The sequence below is a fragment of the Schistocerca nitens genome, chromosome 5 (genome assembly GCF_023898315.1).
Source record: "Schistocerca nitens isolate TAMUIC-IGC-003100 chromosome 5, iqSchNite1.1, whole genome shotgun sequence".
Lineage (NCBI taxonomy): Eukaryota > Metazoa > Arthropoda > Insecta > Orthoptera > Acrididae > Schistocerca > Schistocerca nitens.
The window spans coordinates 504,405,871-504,433,009 of NC_064618.1; the positions used below are offsets into that span (position 1 = coordinate 504,405,871).

Here is a 27,139-nt window from a genome sequence, read left to right on the forward strand (position 1 = left end):
GAGACAAGAAGCATTTAAAGTAGAATGGTTTATCATTTCATTAGATATTCCTTTTTTTGTAAATATGTGCAGTAACACATACGCAGTATTGGACAGCCTTCTTATGTCTGTCTGATCATAAATAATGCTTTGAACATTAACACCACTAACACAGTGCTGTACTTATTGTGATAAAAAGTGGTGATGTATTAATTTCATTGAGACTAGACAGGATTGGATTACACACTGGCAACATTAAGTGTTGTGAAATGCTGTGACACTCATGTCTTTTCACTTTTACTGTTCATAAGTTTACGTTCTTTACAGCTACTTCAGCAAGGAAGATTCTCGGAACCTCATCTGGAGAAGGAGACAATATGTATCCTATATACATAACAGAAAATAGCACCCTCACTAAAACTGAAGCTTTCTGTGTTCATCCATATGTTGCTTACTGTGAAGTTTCTGAGAAAGTAATGGAAATTCTCCCTTTTTCACATACTTCTCTTCCCATCATCTCAAAAAACTCCCGTATTGTGTACACCAACGTATTCTCTCAAAAGACAGGGAAGAATCTACAATACACAGCATTGGGTAGGATATTCAGAAAAAAACAGCCACTGCTGAGGCCTAAAAATATGTCTATGAATATTTTCTTTCATATTTCAAAATAACACGGTTGTGGTAAAGCAGGAAATTACATATCGAAAGAGAAGCACACAAAGCTATTAAAAAATATAAATAAAGATTTATGAATAGAATTCTACAATATAAATTGTGGCAACAACGCAAACCATACTAACCACCCCCTCCCAGAAACAAAAACTTCTAACAGCCATTTCAAACCTTTGTTGTTATTACCCAAAATATATGGGAGTTGGTATGTAACATCCACTTTGAAATGATCAGGTCTGGCGTACATAGAGTGAAAGATTATCTACAGCTTATACAGAAACCACACTGCAGTTCTAACAGTTAAAGCGCACGAAAACAAGGCTGTAGTTAAGATGGGAGTGAGACAACATTGTAGCCTATCCCTAATATGTCATTCAATCCATACACTGAACATGCAGTAAAGGGATCAAAAAAGGAATTTGTAAATGAGGTTAAAGTGCAGGATGAAGAAATTCAATCATGCTGGGCTTATCTCCTGGACTCTACAGTGGAAACACTTTTTCGCTACCAACCTTATCAATTGGGCTCAATCCATAATTAATACTGAACCGTGCATGACTCAGTACACTCTTCCATCCTAATGTGATGCCTTCAAACCATCCCATTAACTTTCAAGAATTTCCTAACCTCAAACCCTGCCTCACCATCTTTCCCCAAATCCCTCAACATGTAAACAACCTTACATCCACAAAATATCACCTAAAAACTGATCCCAATTTTACGAGGGCGGTTCAGAAAGTAACCTCCGATTAGTCACAGTGCGGGTTGTGGGGGGAGTAGCGACGCCATCTGTGCGTTCACGCACTCAACAGGTCAGTCGGCATCAAGCCGTGGCCGAGTGAACGTCGTACCTGCGCTAGTTTAGTTTTTGTGGCAGTTTGAAATGTGTGCTGCAATAGAAAACCCCGCCAAATGTGAAGTGCGTGCTGTCATAAGGTTTTTTACAGCCAAAGGATATTCTGCAGCAGCTATTCATCATGAGCTTTGTGCCGTGTATGGACCAAGAGTTATGAGTGAAGGAGTTGTCCGTGAATGGGTACGTTTATTTAAAAGTGGACGAGAAAACGTTCATGGTGAAGAGAGGAGTGGTAGACCATCATTGGTGACTGACGAACTCGTTCAGACAGTTGATGCAAAAGTTCGTGAAAATCGACGTTTCTCAATGTCGGAGTTGTCTACTGGTTTTCCACAGATTTCTAAGACTCTCTTGTACGAGATAGTGACAGCAAGATTGGCTGGCTCCAGGCACAAGCGGGTGATTTTTATGCAGAAGGAATTTCAAAGCTTGTGAAGATATACGATAAGTGCCTCAATCGCTATGGAGACAATGTAGAAAAATAGTGCAAAGATGTAGTTGTAAGATGTATATATTAAAATATTTTTATTTAACTTGGTGTATTTTTTAAATCAACCGGAGGTTACTTTCTGAACGGCCCTCGTATAATCCTGTCTGTCTTCAAATGCTACACGACTGTGGTTATGAAACACAGATATTACCTGGCAGAGGGACTCCACCAGCTGTCCGATATGACAACCTGCAAATCCTGACACAGTGATCCGATTCCTGAAATGCAGCAGGGTCTCCTGCTTCTCATCAAATCCTGATGTCCATCGCAGAACCTCTCCCCTAAGTCTATCTCTCTCCTCATACCTACCACTCTCCACATTTCCTAAAGCCCAGAAAGCCTTCACCATGGACACCCCTTGCGGATGGTACTGAGACCCCACAGAGAGGATTTCTGCACTCGTGGACCAATACCTTCAGCCTATTACCCATAAAGTACCCTATAAAATAGGAGACACCAACCATTTCCTCCACAGTTTTAGTGCCCTGCTCGTCGCTGTTGATGCCATTTCCCTCTACACTAACACTTCCAATAGTCATGGCCTTGCAGCTATTTAACACTACCTTTTCCAAAGTCCGACTGCATCCAAACCTATAACCTCCTCCTCTGTCACCATTAGCAACTAGCCTATATTATCACTCACAATTACTTCTCCTTTGAAGGTATCACCTACAAACAAATCTTTGTTACAGCACGCAGACAGTTACACCTTATGCCAACCTGTTCATCATGGGCCACCTGGAAGAAAGCTTGCTAACCACCCAGAATGCCAAACCACTCACTTGGTTCAGGTCAAAGATGGCATCTTCATGAGAACAGGCTGCCCACATTCCTCCTGATCATCTTCATCATCCACTTCACTTCGTCCTCCTCAGCCAACAAGCCACCTTCTTCAATGTTTACCCCAACTCACGTATGGCTACATCAGTACCTCCGTTTACATCAGACATACCAATCATCCACCACTCTGACAGACTGCCACACATTTCATACCACGAAGTCCCTTCCCTACAGTCTAGTCACCTAAGGTGACAAGCAGTCCTTCTACAAAATGCCAAGGGTCTCACTGATGTCCTCACGGACCAAAACTACCTGCTCCCCTCCACCCTTGTCCAGAAACAGATACCCCATACCTTCTCCCTGGTCATCTCCCACCCACCACATACCCACTGTCTGGCCACAAATTACTATTATCCTCATGACAGTACTACACAGGACTGTAGAAATTTAATCAATTCTCCAACAGGGTTTCAACTACCTTTTGTCACGCCCTGATATGAGGAATATCCACCCCACTTCTCCTACAATGGTATTCTGTTGCCCAGAAAACCTAAGACAATAACCTTGTCCATCCCTGCACCCATTTTGTTTCCTCATATCCATGCAATGTGATCTAGATGCAAGAACTGTCACACAAATCCTCCCACTACCACCTACTCCAGTCATTTCATTTCATAGGTGTCTCCTACCCCGTCAAAACACAGGGCTCCCTCTGAAAGTAGCCATGTGCTCTACAAACTAAGTGGCAACAACTGTGCCACTTTCTATGCGGCCATCACAACTAACCAGCTGTCTGTCCATGTGAATGGGCACCGCCAAACAATGACCAAGAGACAGCTAGACTACCCAGTTGCTGAACGTGCTCCCTACACAATATGCTCGACTTCGATGCATTGACTGCTTCACAGCCTATGTCATCTGGATTCTTCCTACCAACACCAGTTTTTCTAAACTGTGCAGGTGGAAACTTTCCCCACAACATATCCTTTGTAAGCCCCCTGGCCTCAACCTTAGCCTAGTCCCTACTTGCCCCCTTCCCCATTCCCACTCCAGCATTACACATGCTTCTATCCCACCAGTGCACCTACTAGTCTTTTCCTCTTTTGTACTCCCCCCCCCCCTCCCCTCCCCCAGCACAGCCTTCCCACTCTACACCTAGCAGGCAATTCTGTACCATGTCCATGCACATTCCCACAGGCAGCAAAGAACCTTTTCTCACCCTCATCCTGCTACCCCTCCCTGTTCTCACACCATGCCATCTGCTTACCCCCACCAATCACCCAGGGCCACTCCAAGAACAGGGAACACATTCACTAATCGGTATCTGTGACACATTGTATACAAATTACAAATCTTGTTCTTGGGAGCACCCAAATTGCTGGCTTGTACCACTTCGACCTTAAACTTGTCTTGCATCCACTCCAGCAGATGGATGCTTATGTCAGTGCCCCTTTTTTGTCCAAAAGCTCCAACATTTAGCAGTCTTTTTCATTATGCCTGTCTGCAACTCTGTGACTACTCTATGTGGTGAGTAGCAAACTATCCATTTCATACTGTTGAAAATGGACGACTGGTAATTACACCATGAAAACTGCAGAGAATTCTCTAAAATGGTCTATAGTCTAAGAAACTTCTAAATTTCCATGAGTCCACAGAGATTTCCACAATAAATTCCCTCAAAAATCATTCTATTCACAAAGACCAAATGGAGAAATTGTAAGACAAATTAAAAGTCTAAAAAGTATCAAAGCATCTGCTGTAGTCAGTTGGCTCTAATAACATGAAATAAATTACGCAAGACATGGAAAACATTTAGTAAACTGAGAAAATACATCATGACCACAAACTGGTGCAACCACTATTATAAGGGAGAGAGACCTGATAATTATACAGGAATCTTTCTTTTTCCTGTAACATATAAATTTCTATTTACATTCACATACATATGCCACAAGCCACCAAATGGTGTATGGAGGAGGTTCCTTGGTACCACAACAACTCATAATCTTTCTCGTCCTGCTCAAAAATGGAGCACAGGAAAATGACTGACTGTACCTCATTGCACAAGTCAAACTTCTCTTATCTTGTTTTTTGTGGTCCTTATGAGAAATGTACGAAGGCAGCAGTAAAATCATTCTGCACTCAGTCGCAAATGCTGTTTCCATAAATTTTCTGAATAGTGTTTCGCAAAAAAGCCGTCTTTCCTACAGATGTTTTCATTTGAGTTCATGAAGCATCTTCGTAATACTTGCATGTTGATCAAATCTACCGAAAATAACTCTAGCTCCACATCTCTGAATTCCTTCAATGTCTTATTTTAATCTGACCTGGTGGGAATCCAAAACACTGTAGCTGTACTCAAGAATGAGTCACCCAAGTGTCTTATATGTGGTCTCCTTTAGAGATGAGCTGCACTGACCTAGAATCCTCCCAATGAACTGAAGTCTACCATTCACTTTCCTTACTACTGGTCTTAAGTGCTCATTCCATTTCATATTGCTTTGCAGTGTTATGCCCAGATATTTCACTGATGTGACTGTCTCAAGCAGCACATTACTAATACTGTATTTCAATGCTACAGGATTGACCTTATTCATCTGCATCAACTTATATTTTTTTCTACATCTGGCATCATGCCAAATAGAAATTCTGTCTCTTCAGTCACCATGTATCATCCTACATTCACTCAATGATGGCACTTTCTTGCACCCATCAGTGTCACCAGCAAGCAGTTGCATACTGGTGTTCACCCTATCCACCAGATCGCTTTTGCATTTGGAGGAGAAGAGTGGTCCTATTACACTTCCCTGGGGCTCTCCCGACAACAGTTTTTGATAAACACTCACTCCCCAGGACAACATACTGGATTCTACTACTCAACAATTCTTTGATCCACTCATCTGTCTAGGAACCTATTCTGAGGTTTGGAGCTTTGTTAACATCTGCTGTGGGGCACTGCACCAAACACTTCCCAGAAATGTAGGAATATGCAAGCTGTCTTTTGCTCTTCATTCATGATACACAGCATATTATGTGAGGAAAGGGCAAACTTAAGTTTCGCCTAAATCATACAGGTTGAATAGAGTTCAGCAGGTAGACTGATGTGAAGGATTGTGTCCAATGGAATGGATGAGATTTCTTCATGATCTATAGGACAAAAAGTATGTCTTTCTGACTTTGTAATACAATGAAGATTTAGCACACATTGATGCAAATGTGCATTTCCATCTTCATACCATAAACTGAAATTGATGAATGTTTTAAGGTATGACCAGTAAGACAATTTTTAGTACATGAATGATTTTGTAGTCACTGAAAAGAATTTGCTAACTATCAGCAAATATTCATGAACACTAACTATCCTTTATTTAGCAAAGTCTTCAATCTGCTGACATGTTATTGATTATTTAACTGTCAATGTATCTTTGTAAAAATATATTTCATATTGTATTTGTTAGGTGTATTTCTTTTCACATTTTATCAATCTTGGTAATAATTTTTGTAAAATGTTTGTCTACTTTGACTAATCCTAAAAATCAAGAAAATTATTATCTAATGACTTATAAAGGATTCAAAATAAACGAAAAAATGTAAATGTCCAGGTCTAGTGTAAAACTTGCACGAAGACAGCACACAGCTACAGAAATGTATGATACGACTCATATCATGCAGTCTATATACAGACACACACACAGAAGGTGGGAGGGAGAAAGGGAGATAGAGCACATGCTTCTCAGACATAGGTCAAACTTTAATCTAGCTACTTAAAGCATTTAGTTACTGTGTACTATATGCCCAATTGAGTCGGGGATTTTAAACAGGGCTCTGAAGGAAGTGACCATTAGAAATTATTTCTATTTCACTGCTACCAACATACCCACTGAAATCCCAAGCTACTTGTGTATATTGGATGACCCCCCCCCCCCCCAAAAAAAAAAAAAAAAAAAAAAAAAAAACACCAAGCCTTGGGGACAGGTTCCTTACAACAAAACAGGAAAAAAAGTCAAGTAAACACCAGTTCTAAAATGCATGCTGTACCAGCTATGAGCATTTATTCATCTCTGATACTATGAAACAGACATATTCCACAGCAAGGACTTTGGTTCCCATATTGTGGGAGTAGATAGTGTGGACAAAACACAAAAAGAAGTCTACTAAATGGTTCTAAAATGCATACCTTAAGAGTTATGAGCACTAGTTCTGTGGAAAAAGAGATGTTTCAAGCTAGCGGAGATGTACAGGTGCTCATAACTGTTAAGGTACACATATTTGATTTTTTTTTTTTTTCTTTTGGGTGCACACTACCTCCTCCCAAAATACGAAAAGTGAAGTTCTTTCAGTAGAAGAGATCTGTTTCATAATATCAAAGATGACCAAGCACCCATAGATCTTAAGGTATGCATTTTAGAGCTCATGTATACTAGACTTTTTTCCCTTGTCTCGATGTAAGGTACCTGTCCTAAAGCTGTTGGAACATTTTTTTGTTGCGACACACTGTATAGCGTATTGTAAAACACATATATGTCTATAAACATGATAAATGACTTGTTTAGAGAATTTATTGTGCAACACTCATACATAAATGAGCAGACTTTTTTCATCACTGATGTTCGTGGTACTAACGTGTGACTTATGAAACAGCTATGCCTCTTGCACTAATAAAATTGAGACTGAATTGTGTCACTAAAAGCACATCTGAATTAACATTTATGATGGTGATTTCACATAATTAATCTGGAATGCTAAAGACTGATCTTTCTTTTTCCCTTTAATGCAAAATGGGCAAACAAGGGACAGCCATTTGTATTAAAGGATAAAAAAAGGTACCACTGGGATATTAGGTCCAGCTCAGAATATATATTACACCCCAGTTCCAGTGCACAACATGGTGTAAAATCTAGATCAATGTAATGTACAGGTATGAATTACACAAATTTTATCATAGGAATCTAGAGGTATATTCACGACAGTAAAATCGGCACGAAATAAGAAACTTTCTGGGGTACATAAAACATATTTCGAATGCCAAAGGCTCCATAATTTGATAAGGATTTATTTCTATTTTAATTCAGAAACATAGTGTTACTGGAGAAGTACAATCTGACATCAAATGCAGGGCAACACTAAGACAAAAATCAGTGTCCAACCGTACACACATTTTTTCAAGTAATGATAGCATCTTGACATGTATTAAAGATCCCCTAAGGGCTGCATTTTGGTCAACGTCAGGGGCAATACAACAATAAAGAAATAACAGAGTAACTGGATGGAAGAAATACACATGGTATCTAACAAATAGTTATACAACGGCACATGAAATAGATGGGTACCCTTCATACATTACCATTTTTACAGCACAATGAAAAGTAACATGCACTACATAAAAATCCTATGGAGGCTATGGAAGGTATATACATGTCAGATAGGTGTCTCCTAGGTACATGAATACCTGAACAGTACCGTTACCTAAGGAGCGACATTACGAAGTTACAAAGTACCACAGAAATATTATTGGCACGTATGCACTTTAACATACCTGACATTTGAGAGGACTCGAGTGATATTTTCTTTTTTGGGTAAACACATAGGTTTAGCTTCTGCAGCACTCTAGGAAGCTTCTCCTCTGAATTCCCAGTCTCGATAATGTGTTTTCTAGTTACGGCTACAATGCTTAATTCTGTTATTCTCGTTCTGTTGCATTCGAACACTGGTAAGCCTGTTGTTTCTAAATCAAGCACTGCAAAAGACTGAATATTACACTGTTTCTCTGAATCCATCGTTGCTGCTGCCATAGCGTCACGCTTACGAACACTTCAGACGCCGACTACACTGCCACCAGCATCGGTAAACAACTCACTCAAATGACGCACACTGCAAGGAGTCATGCTGAGTCAGAGACGTGATGTAAATACCACTGTGTCTCATCCATGGAGAAGCGTCTCGCGGGCCCCGAGGAATCATGACGTCACATCATGACATGACGTCGTCTCTCACGCTAGCCAATATCGCTGGTAGTTTTCGAAACGCGGATATTCTTTGAACATGACATGCTAATGCATTGTGGGTGTGTGTGTGTATAATGGCGGGTTTTGTGATTTGTGTGCGTTAAAGCTTTTCGGGTCTAGTGTAGCAGGGGATACAACCCGTCGGCTTTGAACAATGACGTCACAAGTCGCCAGAGAGCATGTATTACAAAGATGAAAGAGCTGAGGAGAATGTTGAGTAACAAAGGAATGCGAGAGAGATAAACTTTATTTCACATATGTAAGGGCCAGTAGTATTTTCACGTTAACGATATCGCGTGTTTGTATCTTAGTATTTCTCCGCAAAATACAATGGAAAGAAATGAATGAAATTACTAGCAAAAAATACATCACGTTACATGTATGTCAGTTGTATCTCGAAAGTCTTTCGAACTGTATTGCTTAAGTGCAGTACGGGATACAAGTTCAGCGTAGTCGATTTCTTAGTTTCAACTAGCATTGCTGTCCTGTTGTTCACTTGAACTATGTATCCCCTGCTTCACTAAACCGCAAATGAAACACCCGATACAAATTAAAAGCTCGTGTGTTGCTTAAGTACAGTCCGGAATACGAGTTTGTCGTAAGGCGATTTCTTCGTTTTCACTATCATTACTGTCCCGTTCTTCACCTGAACGATGTATCCTCCGCTTCAGTAAACCCTAAGTGGAACACGGGATACAAATTGTAGATGTGCTGTTTATTTCGTCTCCGCTTTTACTAACAGTCTTTTCTTACGTACATATCAGTATTACTGATGACAGAAGGACCTACGTATGTAATATATGTATACCAGACTTCCATTGACCTCGATATATGTACACTGGTAACGAATAGGTGAAAATACACGTACGTTACATTTGCAAACTGTTTCATTTTATATGTTTGATTGTTTATTTAATCTTTGTGTTTCACTTGTTGAAAGGGAACTACACATTGATCTTGGCAAAAGCCGAGAAGCGATTCTTCTTAGTGTTGTAGCTCCCTTCAGTAGCTGAAAAGTGTTTTTTGGTTTTTTAAAAAAAAATCTCACGAGATAGAATAAACTGATCCTACTTCATTAAGCAATCAATAAAAAAACTAAACTAAAACAACAGCAAAATCCAAAAAACACTTAGCTACTGAAGCATGTATCTTAGGATCAGTTTATTCTATCTCTTGAGATTTTTTTTTAGTAAGCCAAAAAACACTTATCAGCTACTGAAGGATATTGGTGGAATAAGAAAGTGAAATATGGTAAAATAGTGAAATATAGATAAACGATCGCTTTTAGATTCACATTCAATTATTTTAATGATAGCGCTTATTAGAACACAGAACTGCTTTATTATCTATGCCTCGAAGTGAAGACATTACTATCTATGACTAAGGAATGACGTCATTGTTCAAAGCCGACGGGTTGTATCCCCTGCTTCACTAGACCCGGTAAATCTACAGAAATTTCATTCTTTGTGCCTATAGTATTCTGATGCATTATGTTACCCAGTAAAGTTTCTTTCAACGCATCTATGTGGATTATTTGTGGTAATGGCGTATTCTCATAACAAATGGCTTCGGTATTTAAGTTGCAATCATCGTAACTTTTTCCTGATCAAAAAGTGTGTAGTAACTGTATTCTAACGTCAGTAACCTGCACATTTGAAAACTTTTGAATGTTCAAAATTACATCATTCATCATAGTCAGTATTTTTTTACAGTAAAATAGGTATGAATTGCAATGACGGAATCCATATTTGTGAGTGATGTAATCTGTTTTTGTAATGGATGTTTCAGTTTCTGAAGTGAAAATCCAAAGAAGAGAAGACAGCGAGAAGTAGCTTTTTGTCTGTTTCATGGTTTATAGGCCTACTGGGGAAACTCGCCATGTAAAAAAACGAGTAACGCATCAAGCTTGATACCTCTATGGTGATGTGGAAATCCGAGCGTTGTTAATAAAGAATTTAATTCAGTGTGTGTGTTTCTTTTGATTCCTTTATCATGTTGCTTATAGTAGACCAAATTTAATTAAAATACCCAGGTGATAATTTCAACATAAATTGGACTAAGTGCATAGCTGTTTCTAATGGCTTTGCTGCTTGTCAGAGGCAAAGTATGAATATTTACCATCCTCTGGCACGTGCGTTCACTAGTCATTTATGGCAAAAGAAATCACTGACTGAAAGCATAAGTTGCTTGGTAGACATAATTGGAAATGACCTTTTTACTTATAATTTTATGTTTTTAGATTATAGTACTCCTTGAGAGATTATCTTCTGCATTTCTTGACCCTGACATGACTAGTAATGGGTATTTCACCACCAGATTAGGCATACAGCATTAAGTGTCCTGCTCTGCTGTGAGCAGCATGGTAGTCAATGTGTTAATCAGGTATTTAGGAACTTTGAATGTGAAGTATATGCATCTGTACAGTTGTGGCTAAAAAGAGCAGCTAGAATGCTAATTACTGTTTCAGGAATTATCCTTTACACAGTTAAATATTTATCTAAAAATGAATTCATGACTAACTTTGTAGTCATTTAATCGTTTGGTTTTGTAAGACATTTAAATAAAAATACTGCACACCCAAAAATAGTCTGGAAATGGCAAGGAATATCAAATATAAGTAAATATTTTTCCTCAGTAAGATAAAAGTGTAAAATTGCTGATACCTGGTTGTTACCATATCACTGCTGGCCCCAGCAGAGCAGTCTGCTGTGACCACCGGCACATTCATGCCAGCCAATGGGTTAACACACAAAACAGGGCAGTGCAAGACTTGGTCCGTAATTCTCATTGGTTGAAGCAACTAAAATCAAATTTCTGAGGTGTGCTGGAACTGTGTTATTGGTATATTCCCCAGCATGATTTAAAATTTTTGCATTGAAATGGCACTGACAGTGCGTAATACATTTTGCAACTGAGAATAGATACTAAAAAATTTATGTGGGAATATATTTCAAGAAACCCTTTCATACCAAACCTGACAATTATATTGACACACAAGTAAACCACCTGAATGGCACACTGGGTTATACAAGCATTAGCTGTAGGTGTAGAATAGGTAATTTACACAGAAAACTTTTCATACAAATTTTATTGTAAAGCACACTAAAGTTAAGGGAAAGGTGCAATGCCTAGATGAGATAAACTTGGACACGCAAGAACTGGTTTTGCTCAGATATATGGAAAATTAACTGATTATATGACATACAACACATCTGATGTGCAAATTTGTGGAGAGGAGAGATTGCATTTAACCTGTTGTGTATGGTGCACATTTTGTTACAGTGCAGGGATGATGTCATCCAGATTTCAAAATTAGTGATCTAGTAATGAAACTCTCATCAGTTTTAATATTTAAAAATAAACCTGCCGGAAAAAGGAAGCAGAATTAGGACTTTCAATTAAATTGCAAAAATGTTCTTGTTTTGCACATTCACTGTGGATGACACTTAAAAGCACGGTGTTAGTAGCTCTTATTGACCTTGTCAGCCACAGTGAACATGTTGAAGGTTTTAAAGTAACGAAGTAGTTGTTGACATTGAGATATTAATGGATGACAGCAGCAAACAGCAATGAAATAATGTGAATTACTTAAACCAGGAATTAAACAAGTCTACATAGCTTTGAACACAGCCAAAAAATGGTTGGTTCAAATGGCTCTGAGCACTATGGGATTTAACTACTGAGGTCATCAGTCCCCTAGAACTTAGAACTACATAAACCTAACTAACCTAAGGACATCACACACATCCATGCCCAAGGTGGGATTTGAACCTGCGACCGTAGTGGTCGCGCGGTTCCAGACTGTAGCGCCTAGAACCGCTTGGCCTACGCGGCCGGCGAACACAGTCATTTCACACTTCTTATTCATTGCATATTTGTGTGCTATAACTAATACAGCAACCTTTTATTTTCTCATCTTTGATCTGGAACACGTGTCACATCTTACTTGTTTTCCTAGAGCAACTCTAGGTTTACAAGATCCACATTTCAGAATTCTGGTAATTGCTAGTCCTACCTCATGCTGAAAGTGTGGGTTGATAGCTGTCTCTTCAGATATGATCTCATCAACTGCCATTGCAGAAACTTGAAGCAAAAATGTGATTATTCAATTTTCTGTCAGTGATGAATATATCACTAATGTATAGGTATATTCACGATGGTATAGAACAGTGCAGGGCCATCTTCTGCTGGGTAGACTAAACTGTGCACTTCACATCCAGTGCATCAATTTCTTCATAGGTAGTATCATAGTACACTACTATCTCAGACTTGATTGTTGCGATGCTCAATGAAACAGCATTATGCCTTGAAGACACTAAACTAACAGCCTTCTTAAGTTTTTGAATGAAGGATATAAGAAGTAATATATCCAAAAACAATCAAGTTTTACATTTTGCTGTCAGGAACTCTTTTGGAATCTTTCCTTTTATTATTATTTTGTACATGTGTGGTCTTTTTGTTTCCTCTTCCCAGTTTGACAAGCACATCTGATTTGCTTAATGGGGATATTTATGGTTACAATAAATAAATAAATAAATATGTGGATACAATGCAAACTGCAAACCAAGATCATCCTCCAAAACTTTACGAGCCTAGGAAATAAGCACAATGATTTGGACATAGTAGCATGTTTTAATAAACCAGATGTTTCAGTTATTACTGAGCATTGGTATACCAAAAAAGAATCTTATTATGCAACCATTAACAAAGAATTTCTGCCCATCTTTCAGTAGGGATATCAAACCTTATGGTGATGTTGCAAATAGTGGCAACAATTGGTGCTCAAATATGTAATTCCTACATGTTGAAGATGTTACTCAACTTTCTGCGATAAGCTATAGATGGGAAAGGAAACATAATTTTAGATATAGACAGACCTCCATCTGAAATTACAGATTTGTTTTAGCTAATCTCTATCAGTTGCTTGTAGAGAGAGATAGTAAATACTAAGGGAAAACGGCTGGTAATTATGCTGATAATTGTTCACAGTTTAATAAAACCTTATCTAACGCAAATCAGTTTTCACTCATGACGGCGAGTGGCACACACAGATCTAACATTACTGATAGGTAATACAGGGTACCCAGGACTTTGTACTGGGATACTTTCTTTTGTTGATTTGTGTAAATGACAAAATACTGCTCCTCAAATTCAAGGATAGTTCTGTATGCTGATGCTACACCCATTGCATGCAAGTGTAAAGATCGTGAGCAACTACAAAAACTATGAAACAGTATTACAAATGAAATAACTCAGTATTTCTATGAAAGTCATCTCATTTTCAGCACAAGATAGCAGCAGTAACGGATTTTCACCCCACAAGACAGATTTTTAAATTCAGTTGTGCACTGGAACTGATATTGTCACCAAAGAAAACTACTGCTTGGTTACAGTTAAACTTTCTATATTTAACATGTTATAACATGGAAATAAACGGTCCTTATCAGAGCCAACTTTAACTATCATATCTATAAATAATGAAGGCATATCATCAGCCAAAGAACATCTGTTATCCAACCTATGCCGTGACAAAAAATGCAACGTCCTGTGTATACAAGAGACGCATAGAGATGAGCGACAGAGATGACCAAAAATACCGGGCATGAAACTAGCTGCAGAAACACCGCACTCTCAGTATGGAAGTGCTATATTTGTTAAGACCAGGGCTTCAGATAATCAGTGCTCACTGCACCGTAGAAAATAACATCGAAGTCATTTCAGTGGAGCTGAGTAACTGCGTGGCTACCTCTGTGTATAAGCCCCCTTCGGCTGCATTTTCCTTCACACCACCCAGGAACTTCCATAACAGCAAGACGTCTGTAGTAATCGGTGACTTTAACAGCCATAGTCATTTGTGGGGATACTCTGAAGATGACGAAAATGGGGAGGCAGTCCTCTCCTGGGCTGAATCCTGCCAGTTGTCTCTTATACATGACAGCAAGCTACCCCCCTTCCTTCAACAGTGGCAGGTGGCAACGTGGATTTAACCCTGACCTCCTCTTTGTGAGTGAAGACATCACACAGCTTTGCTCCAAATCAGTGTGCTCGCCCATACCAAAGACGCAACACAGGCCACTACTGTGTCAAGTTCTTCCAGCAATAAGGCCACAGGAGGTGAATTTCAAACGGAGATACAATTTCAAGAGAGCTGACTGGAAAAAATTTGCTAAGATGCTGGACAAGGAGATTAAGTCTGTGCGACCTATTCCTGAAGAGTATGACAGCTTTGTTCAAACTGTCAAACATTGCTCCCGGGCATCAATTCCAAGAGGGTGTAGGACAATGTATCTGCAGGGTGTGACACCTGAAACAGCTTCTCTGCTGTACAGATACTATCGACTATATGAAGAAAACCCTTATAGCAAGGAGACTTATCTGGCTGCGCAAAATACTCTCTCCTCAATCTCTGAGGTGAAGAGAGAACAGTGGATTAAACTGATGACAGAATGTGAGATGAGTAGAAGTAGTCAAAAGGCCTGGAGATTGTTACGACACCTTAACAATGATCCCTCCCAACCCAATACGCATACAAATGTGAAGGCAGACCAGATCGCATACCAGCTTTTGAAAAATGGTAAACCTGATCATACCAGTAAAATCAGGAGACGAACCCTGGAAAGGGAGCCCGAACAAGAGGGAAACACTCTGTCTCGACCATTCAGTTTGAATGAGCTCGACTCAGCTCTAAATAAGTGCAAAGTCGGAAAAGCAGCAGGGGTAGATGACATAAGAAGTGAACAGATCAAGAACTTTGGTCCAGGCGCAAAGTGATGGCTACTCGAGCTAATGAATAATTGTGTCAAGAGCGGCAAGATACCAAAATCTTGGCGGAAAGCAAAAATTATAGCTATACATAAACCAGGGAAAGACCGGGATGACCCTAAAAGCTATAGGCCAATCTCCCTCCTATGCCACCTGTATAAGGTATTGGAAAGGTTGATCCTCCAAAGAATTACAGATATGATGGAACCATTACTGATCCCTCAACAGGCAGGATTCAGACAAGGGAAGAGCTGTACAGCACAGGTGTTGAATTTGACACAGCATATAGAGGACAGCTTCCAAAGGTGGCAGATAACAGGAGCGGTGTTTATAGATCTTTCAGCCGCCTACGACACTGTCAACCACAGACTCTTGTTGTTGAAGCTATACAACCTCACCAAGGACTATAAACTAACCTGTCTAATTAGAAATCTTCTGCAGAACTGAAGATATTTTGTGGAATATCAAGGACAAAGAAGCAGATGGAGGCAGCGGAAAAAATGGGTTGCCACAGGGCAGTGTACTGGCACCCACCCTCTTCAATATATACACTAATGACCAGCCGTTACCAGAAGGAACACAAAGCTTCATATATGCAGATGACCGAGCAATCACAGCACAAGATCACAGCTTTGAGAGGGTGGAGCGGAAGCTAACTGATGCTCTGAAAGAATTAACTGCCTATTACAGGGACAATCAATTGAAACCAAATCCTTCTAAGACCCAGACCTGTGCTTTCCACCTCCGAAACAGACAGGCTAGTAGAACCTTGCAGATAGATTGGGAAGGAACCTCTTTAGAACACTGCAAGACTCCAAAATACTTCGGAGTCACTCTGGACCGTGCTCTTACATATAAGGAACACTGCTTAAAAACAAAGCAAAAAGTGGCTGCCAGGAACAATGTGGTTAGGAAGCTGACTGGAACAACATAGGGAGCACAGCCAGACACAGTGCGCACATCCGCATTAGCCCTCTGCTACACTGCAGCTGAGTACGCTTGCCCAGTATGGTGCAGATCTACACATACAAAGAAAGTTGATGTTGCCCTGCATGAGACATGTCGTATCACTACGGGTTGTCTAAGAGCCACACCTGTGGAAAAACTGTACTGCTTATCCGGCATAGCCCCCCCGGACATCCGAAGAGATACAGCAGCACGGAGTGAAATGAAGAAGGCATAACATCCGAAGCCCACCCACTACATGGCCACCAACTGGCACAGCAAAGACTTGTGTCTAGAAAGAGCATCCTTCACAGTACAGAACCACTCGCTGACACTCCACATCAACACCGGAAGAAGAGATGGTAGGTCAGATGCCAGCATTTGGAGGAGTGGCTGATTCCACAAGAAGTATTTCCCCCAGGCCACACAGAGAAATGGTCCACTTGGAAATCACTCAACCGCCTGCGTTCTTCTGTCACAAGATCCTAGAGTAATCTGGAGGGGTGGGGCTTCCAGGTGGACTCTCTCCAGCGTGACTGCGGAGCTGCCATGCAGACATCAACACATCTACTACAATGCACATTACCTCCAACTGTGTGCACCATGGAGGACCTTGTAAACACTACACAAAGTGCACTGGGCGTTGCAAATTTTTGGGCATCCACTGTATAGATTAAAATTACCTTATGTTTGACAACACAATCTGTGTCTAATCATTTATTTCATTCTTGACTAGTTTAATTTATAAACCATAATGTATGTATGTAGTAATGTATCTAAATTTTTTTTTATTTTTTTTTAGTTTGCTTCTGACACGATAAATAAATAAAATAACATGGAAACTAATTACCGTACAAGAACATAACTTGGTAGCATTAATGTCAAGGACATGGGGAAGAGAGATAATGCAGAATCAATTCAATTGAAACACTTTTAATGTGCTGCTACAGTACACCATACCATTCCATACCAGTACCATTACTGGTGACGGTGATGGAGGCTGTTATGAAAAGCTTGCGATATTATTCAAATCTGATATGGCAAGTTAACAGAACTTTTGATCCACGTGAGTAAAATTATTGTGTAAAATCGATAGTGCAGCTTCTTACAGAAGTCTCTTCAGGGCCTTCGGAGTCTTTCACTTACATGTCAACATATTTACTCCCTAATAGTATTTGTTGCCCATAATAGGGGTAATTTTACTCTGTTCAGTGAAATGAACTTGCAAAATACTGGAAGGAAATGTAATTTCACATTCTGATTGAAAATCTTTAAGAGGTTGCTGCAAGACATCAGGCAGCAAACTGAAAATCTTAAGATATTAATAAAATACAAAGTAAAAAAATTACTTTATTAGCCTCTCCTTCTATAATTATAATTAAACGTAATGTTCTTACTCAAGGATGCATATGATAGTTAACACTAAGGTTCAAATTAACAGGGTTTTAATGTTACCATTATATGTAGGGCTGCCAGTACTCATTGTAAAATTCTGAAATGCTTTGTACAAACTATGAGAGAAACAGCACTTGAATAAAAAAAAACCATTTCTAGCTTTCAGGGTCATTACTTCCTTCCTCTGGGAAGATGAATATGTTTTGTGACTGGAAATGAGGGGAAGATCACTTAGACCACCCGTATCGAACACTTATGTGACACATTCATGAGTACTGCTCCAAAGTTTGAGATCCATGTCAGATTTAAGCAACACATTGAAGCAACTCAGAGGCTGGATGGTAGATAGGTTACCAGTAGTTTCAAACTATGTGCGAGTATTATTTTGTATAACACTATTGAGAAAATTTAGAAGGCATGAGAAATCAGGGCTCGGATGATAGACAGCCTTTCTTCCCTCTCTCTATTTGCGAGTGGAACGGTACCATTTGGTTGCTTGTGTAGTATGTATATACATAAAAATACAGAAGAAAATTGTGACTGCCTACTACATTAAGAAGTAATAGTTGAACTAACCTAAAGCTTCGTGATTTACTTCAAATGTTTTGTCCCACTGACACACTCCGACAATCAGTGACTTCCATCTATAGCAGTCTTACAATTTGGAGATGTCAGTATTGCTTCGATCTATTAATATTCCCTCATTGAGCTCTTTTTATTTTAAGATCACATAAACTGGATTTTTGAGAAACTACATACAGGAAGATGTGATTGGCATATCGCTGTTTGTTTACAGAAAAACAACGATCAAAATTTACGCATGTCGGTAATGCACACAGGGCAAGAGCACATATCTGGGCAAGAGCACTATACTGGATTTCGCCCCCTTTTCCCTAGAAACCTTGGCTGGAGTAATAACTTTATTTGTAGCATAGTCTGAGGTCTACATTAGGTTGAAAAGCGATAATTTCGTTGACAGTTGTGGAACACAGCGAATGAGAAGTACAGGTTGTGGTAACAGACAGACGTGTGTCTTTGCCTAATATTTGTTTGCGGCATATTTAAATGCACTTTCCCACATTTAACGCATTTCTCATAATAAAAAAATAAAACTAGTAGGTCATCCCCAAAAAACATATATTAGAAAATGAACAAGCATCCGAGGTGTTTTGATGCATATTACGTACAGATATCGTACACAAACTGGAAAAATGCAATGGGCGTTCCACTACGCATCCTTTACCATATTTGATTCGTTTTTCCGCATTTGCTACTGCTGGTATGGGGTCAAAGACAAATTCGTGCTGCAAAACGTCTCAGTGGTAGTTAGCCTACATTAGTAAGCAGCAGTTAATGCGTTAAAAACATTTAGACACATTGTCCGCAATGCGTAATATGTGTTATGCTATAAATCACTCTGCCTTTCGACCAATAATTTGTAATGAGTTGGTTTCAATCAATCACGTACGGCTCTAATATGTAACCTTGACTACGGTGCGGATTTATCATGTCACCATGATACAGATTATTCGCATTTAAACCTTCTTTCTACATTTTATTCTGTTAACGGAAGCTTCATTCAAACAATCTGGATTGATTTGACATTCCAAAACAACAGCTGAAGGCAAGTCTGTATAAACACTGTAGCCAACTTGTGATGTCACTTACGTCAACAGAGTTGTTTACAGGTCTAGTCACCAGGCAGCGCTGTCAAGCTTTCAGCCTTGTTGATGACGTCATGAAGGGATTCCTCGGGGCCCGCGAGACGCACTTCATCCATGGAGGTAAAAATAAGAGGAGTTGTCATGACGTCACAAACTTGAAGCCGATCCAAGTGAAGATCCGCCATGTTAGCTACCCCAAAACATTCGCTTCTGGTGGTTTGATTGCGTGTAGTCGTGAAGTGTTTTGATAAAAAAATGCCGGCTTCCGTCGCTTACGGATGTAGTAATCATTGTGATTGTAGTCTAAAGTTTAAACAAACCACATTCCATTCGTAAGTGGACTTATTTAAGCATTATTTTCTTATATATACTTGAAATTCTGGTTCAATGCGATAATTTAGTATAAAAGTAAAGTAACTATGTGTAGTTAATTAAATCTTCAGTAAAATGTGTGGAACACCTGTTACAGTGGCTAAATTATAAGTACTTAAAGGGTTACATATTTGTTAAAGGAAAGTTCCGTATCCAAGTAAAGGCTATTTAGATCATTACATTAACCATTGTGTTGTCGTGTTACCCTGTAAATTGCTATTATTTGCCACACTGAATGTCACTTGGTAGGTACAATTTAAAAACAAAGCAGATGTGTAAACTACAATGGGTCTGACAATCTTAAATTCACTTCTTTTCCTTCGTAATTTAAAGAATCTTTCACTTTGTTGACGTGACAGCTGGCTTGTTTATATCATCCCTGCATACATCTATGGGACACCAAAGGAAATCAGGTAAGTTTCTTGCAAACTTGAACATTTAAAATTTACATTTGACTTGAAAATGCAATGAATACAAATCAGTGCCTCTAAACTATCAATCATTGCTTTTGGAGTTCTGGCTTTACAAATTATCGACACAAACACAACGAAAGTGAATAGAAATGGATTACGAAAGCACACTTTTCATAGCACAAACTTCTGTTCTCGATTATTCGAAGCGTATAAACAAAAAGGCATTACAGTACTGAGGCCAGAAGCGTCATTTTTTCGTGTTGTATTACTGTATCGAATACGCATTTAAGACCAGAAAAACGTTTGAAGTTGCGTTCCTTATGCTGTGTTTTTCACTAAAACAGTGTAACATTTACTATATAAAACAAATATCGCGTGCATGCGACAGAAATAACGAACAAGAAGCAATTTTTAACACTTGTCTGCTAATGTTTTGGGGGATCCAAGATGGCGGCAGGCCCCGCCCACTGGCTTCAGTACAACGGAGGATGCTAAGTTCACCCAACCTGGATATGATGTGACGTCATTATGACGTATATACGCTTTAGTCGATTAACACACCTATCGACTTTTACGAACGTTCGAGATTCTAAACTGTCGTCAGCTAGTGGCTTGTTTTGACACGTGCGATTCTGAAAGCAGCTCAGTGTTGTAGCGTATATGTATTTCGCCAAAATAAAAGAGCTGGATATTAATAGAAATATTGCTGACCGTGGCCTTGGAAACACCACGTAAAAAAGTGAAGTCTTCTTATGTCCCGACCAGATTAGATTGTGTGATTGTTGTATTTAAAGCTTACGGCGAAAATAATGTTTATTTATTATCAACATTTTAGTATGGTTTCATACAATTGGTCTTGTCAGTACATATTAGATTGTAGCAGCATACTCTTGCTGACTTTTTTTTCTTAATTTATATAGCTGAAAGAGAACTCGTGCAAGTTTGTTAGCTAAGTAATTTATATGTCCATCCCAAGATAGTCTTTTGTCAACCATAATTCCAAGTAATTTTACACTCGGACCACAGAGACAGGTACCTTAGTGTCCAGTAATGACTGACGTGTAGAATGATTGAATTTCGAACTTAAAAAGAAAAATATGAGGCATTGTTGAAGAAAAATCGTCGACCGGAGATGAAATACGAGGGGAAGTGGATTTCTCAATGCAATCTTAACCAAATATTAGTGTCTAGTACTGATTGACGTATGAAATGATTGAATGCAGTGTCAAAGCATTCCATGGTGGTGTGATAGTGTCAAAGCATTCCATGGTGGTAAGCTTTTCTTTCATTAGTCTCTCGAATGCTGAACACATAATTAGAGACGAGCAAACGAAAAACAACGCAAGGAACGCAAAACACATTTAAACGAATGGCGCAGAGCACAGCGCTACCCTGTCACAATCTCTCGAAAGTTCACAATAGTCGATATACGGTTTCTATCGTTTTCGATGTAGCGTGTATACGTCATAATGACGTCACATCGTATCCAAGTCTGGTGAACTTAGCATCCTCCCAATACAACGTACAGCGGAAGTCTGTAGCGCCATCTCCCCTTATTCTACCTCCTTGGTCGCATTCCGTCACAGAAGCGGCTCGCGGCAACACCGACTTGAGTCGGTGTTGGTCGGTGTTGCTCGCGGGCCCCAAGGAATCATGACATGACGTCGTCTCTCATGCTAGTCAGTATCGCTGGTAGTTTTCGAAATGCGGATATTCTTTGAACATGACATGCTGATGAGAAACAGCTCACAGGCCCCGAGGAATCATGACATGACGTCGTCTCTCACGCTAGTCAATATCGCTGGTAGTTTTCGAAACGCGGATATTCTTTGAACATGACATGCTGATGCCTTGTGGGTGTGTGTATAATGGCGGGTTTTGTGTTTTGTGTACGTTAGAGCATTTCAATCACGGAAAAAATTGATAATACTTGCTGCAAAAGCACATGTTTGCAGAGGAGACAGAATAGTTTATATTCCAGACAATGGACGGTAAGTAACTTCCGTTATTAATCTTATCATGCGCAAGAAAAGTAAAGTGTCTGGTTAACCTACAGAAATTTCATTCTTTGTGCCTGTAGTATTCTGATGCATTATGTTACCCTGTAAAGTTTCTTTCAATGCATCTAAGTAGATTATTTGTGGTAATGGCGTATTCTCATAACAAATGGCTTCGGTATTTAAGTTTCAATCATCGTAACTTTTTCCTGATCAAAAATTGTGTAGTAACTGTAATCTAACTTCAGTAACCTGCACATTTGAAAACTTTTGAATGTTCAAAATTACATAATTGACCATAGTCAGTATTTTTTACAGTAAAGTAGGTACGAATTGCAGTGACTGAATCCAGATTTGTGAGTGGTGTAATCTGTTTTTGTAATGGATGTTTCAGAGTTTCTGAAGTGAAAGTCCAAAGAAGAGAAGACAGCGAGAAGTAGCTTTTTGTCTGTTTCATGGTTTATAGGCCTACTGGGGAAACTCACCATGTAAAAAAACGAGTAACGCATCAAGCTTGGTACCTCAATGGTGATGTGGAAATCTGAGTGTTGTTAATAAAGAAATTAATTCAGTGTGTGTCTCTTTCTTTTGATTCCTTTATCATATTGCTTACAGTTGACCAAATTTAATTAAAATACCCAGGTGATAAGTTCAACAGAAATTGGACTATGTGCACAGCTGTTTCTAATGGCTTTGCTGCTTCTCACAGGCAAAGTATGAATATTCACCATCCTCTGGCATGTGGGTTCACTAGTCAGTTATGGCAAAAGAAATCACTGACTCAAAGCATAATTTGCTTGGTAGACATAATTGGAAATGGCCTTTGTAGTTATAATTTTACGTTTTTAGATTATAGTACTCCCTGAGAGATTATCTTCTGCGTTTCTTAGCCCTGACACGATTAGTAATGGATGTTTCACCACCAGGTCAGGCATACAGCATTAAGTGTGCTGCTATGCTGTCAGTGGCATGGTAGTCAATGTGTTACGCAGGCATTTAGGAACTTTGAGTGTGAAGTATATGCATCTGTACAGTCTTGGCTAAAAAGATACAGCTAGCATGCTAATTACTGTTTCAGGAATTATCCTTTGTACAGTTAAATATCTTATGTTAAATATGTATCTAAAACTGAATTCACGAATAACTTTGTAGTCATTCAATAGTTTGGTTTTGTAAGACATTTAAATAAAAATATTGCAGACCCAAAAATCGTCTGGAAATGGTAAGTAATATCAAATATAAGTAAATATTTTTCCTCAGTAAGATTAAAGTGTAAAATTGCTGATACCTGGTTGTTACGATGAGATCACTACTGGCCCCAGCAGAGCAATCTGCTGTGACCATCGGCACATTCATGCCAGCCAACAGGTTAATACACAAAATAGGACAGTGCAAGACTTGGTCTGTAATTCTCATTGGTTGACGCAACTAAAATTAAATTTCTGAGGTATGCTGGAACTGTGTTATCAGTATATTCCCCAGCATGATTTAAAATTTTTGCATTGAAATGGCATTGACAGTGCATAATATATTTTACTACTGAGAATAGATACTTCAATATTTATGTAGGAATGTATTTCAAGAAACCCTTTCAAACCAAACCTGACAATTATATTGACACACAAGTAAACCCATCTGAATGACACACTGAGTTACACAGGAGTTAGTTGTAGATGTTGAATAGGTAATTTACACAGAAAACTTTTCATACAAATTTTATTGTAGAGCACACTAATGTTAAGGGAAACATGCAGTGCCTAGATGAGATAAACGTGGACATGCAAGAACTGGTTTCGCTCAGATATATGGAAAATTAACTGTAGTATTATATGACATACAACATATACCGTATATGACATATACCACATCTGAGGTGCAAATTTGTGGATAGGAGAGATCGCATTGAACCTGTGCACATTTTGTTGCAGTGCTGGGATGATGTCATCCAGATTTCAAAATTAGGGGACTAGTAATGAAACTCTCATGAGTTTTAATATTTAAAAATAAACACACCTGACAAAGGAAGCTGAATTAGGACTTTCAATTAAATTGCAAAAATTTTCTTGTTTTGCACATTCACTGCGGCTGACACTTAAAAGCACAGGGTTAGTAGCTCTTACTGACTTTCGTGTCAGCCACAGTGAACATGTTGAAGATTTTAAAGTAACAAAGTAGTTGTTGACATTCTGGTATTAAGGGATGACCGCAGGAAACACAGCAATGAAATAATGTGAATTACTTAAACCAGGAATTAAACAAGTCTACATAGCTTTGAACACAGTCATTTCACACTTCTTAGTCACCGCATATTTGTGTGCTATAACATAGCACAGCAACCTTCTATTTTCTAATCTTTGATCTGGGACACCTGTCACATCTTACTTGTTTTCCTAGAGCAACTCTAAGTTTACAATATCCACATTTCAGAATTCTGGTAATTGCTAGTTCTACCTCATGCTGGAGGTGTGGGGTGATAGCTGTCTCTTCAGATATGATCTCATCAACTGCCATTTCAGAAACCTGAATCAAAAATGTGATTATTCAATTTTCTGTCAGTGTTGAATATATCACTAATGTATATACCACACAGATATTCATGATGGTATGGAACATTGCAGGGCCATCTTCTGGAACACCTGCTGGGTAGACTAAACTGTGCACTTCACATCCAGTGCATCACTTTCTCCATAGGTAGTATCATAGCACACTACTATCTCAGGCTTGATTGTTGTGATATTCAATGAAACAGCATTATGCCTTGAAGACACTAAACTAACAGCTTTCTTAAGTTTTTGAATGAAGGATATAAGTAAGTGATATATCCAAAAACAATTACGTTTTCCAGTTTGCTGTCAGGAACTCTTTTGGAATCTTTTCTTTTATTATTATTTTGTACATGTGTGGCCTTTTTGTGTCCTCTTACCAGTTTGACAAGTACATCTGATTTGCTTAATGATGATATTTATGGTTACAAAAAAAAGTGTTGATAATGCAACCTGCAAACCAAGATCATTCTCCAAAACTTTATAAACCTAGGAAATAAGCACAATGATTTGGACATAATAGCATATTTTAATAAACCAGATGTTTCAGTTATTACTGAGCACTGGTATACCAAAAAAGAATCTTATTACGCACCCATTAACAAAGAATTTCTGCCCATTTTTGAGTAAGGATATCAAACCTTATGGTGATGTTGCAAAAAGTGGCAATAATTGGTGCTCAAAGATGTAATTCCTAACATGTTGAAGGTATTACTGAACTTTCTGCGATAAGCTATAGATGGAATTGTTGTTGTTGTCTTCAGTCCTGAGACTGGTTTGATGCAGCTCTCCATGCTACTCTATCCTGTGCAAGCTCCTTCATCTCCCAGTACCTACTGCAACCTACATCCTTCTGAATCTGCTTAGTGTATTCATCTCTTGGTCTCCCTCTACGATTTTTACCCTCCACGGTGCCCTCCAATGCTAAATTTGTGATCCCTTGATGCCTCAAAACATGTCCTACCAACCGATCCCTTCTTCTAGTCAAGTTGTGCCACAATTCTATTCAATACCTCCTCATTAGTTACGTGATCTACCCACCTTATCTTCAGCATTCTTCTGTAGCACCACATTTCGAAAGCTTCTATTCTCTTCTTGTCCAAACTAGTTATCGTCCATGTTTCACTTCCATACATGGCTACACTCCATACAAATACTTTCAGAAACGACTTCCTGATGCTTAAATCTATACTCGATGTTAACAAATTTCTCTTCTTCAGAAACGCTTTCCTTCCCATTGCCAGTCTACATTTTATATCCTCTCTACTTCGACCATCATCAGTTATTTTACTCCCTAAATAGCAAAACTCCTTTACTACTTTAAGTGTCTCATTTCCTAATCTAATTCCCTCAGCATCACCTGATTTAATTTGACTACATTCCATTATCCTCGTTTTGCTTTTGTTGATGTTCATCTTATATCCTCCTTTCAAGACACTGTCCATTCCGTTCAACTGCTCTTTCAAGTCCTTTGCTGTCTCTGACAGAATTACAATGTCATCGGCGAACCTCAAAGTTTTTACTTCTTCTGCATGAATTTTAATACCTACTCCGAATTTTTCTTTTGTTTCCTTTACTGCTTGCTCAATATACAGATTGAATAGCATCGGGGAGAGGCTACAACCCTGTCTCACTCCTTTCCCAACCACTGCTTCCCTTTCATGTCCCTCGACTCTTATAACTGCCATTTGGTTTCTGTACAAATTGTAAATAGCCTTTCGCTCCCTGTATTTTACCCCTGTCACCTTCAGAATTTGAAAGAGAGTATTCCAGTCAACATTGTCAAAAGCTTTCTCTAAGTCTACAAATGCTAGAAACGTAGGTTTGCCTTTTCTTAATCTTTCTTCTAAGATAAGTCGTAAGGTTAGTATTGCCTCACGTGTTCCAACATTTCTACGGAATCCAAACTGATCTTCCCCGAGGTCCGCTTCTACCAGTTTTTCCATTCGTCTGTAAAGAATTCGCGTTAGTATTTTGCAGCTAACTGATATTTCGGGATTTTCACATCTGTCATAGATGGGAAAGGAATCATAATTTTAGATATAGACAAACCTCCATCTGAAAGTACAGATATTTTTCTTTAGTTGATCTCTATCAATTGCTTGTAGAGAAAGATAGTAAGTACTCAGGGAAAACGGCTGGGTAATTATGCTGATGATTGTTCACAGATTAATAAAACCTCATCTAACACAAATCAGTTTCCACTCTTAAGAATGGCGAGTGGCACACACAGATCTACATTACTGATATGTAACAGAGGGTA

At 38.9% G+C, this 27,139-nt stretch overlaps 1 protein-coding gene across 1 annotated transcript in view; it reads right to left on the reverse strand.

Moving 5' to 3' along the window:
• Positions 1-8,733, reverse strand: part of LOC126259402 (uncharacterized) — a 32,139-nt gene extending 23,406 nt beyond the window's left edge. Inside the window, exon 1 of the mRNA XM_049956173.1 lies at positions 8,317-8,733. Coding sequence (XP_049812130.1) covers positions 8,317-8,572 — 256 coding nt within the window. The 5' untranslated portion in view covers positions 8,573-8,733. The remainder of the gene's footprint in view (positions 1-8,316) is intronic.
• Positions 8,734-27,139: the final 18,406 nt, after the last annotated feature.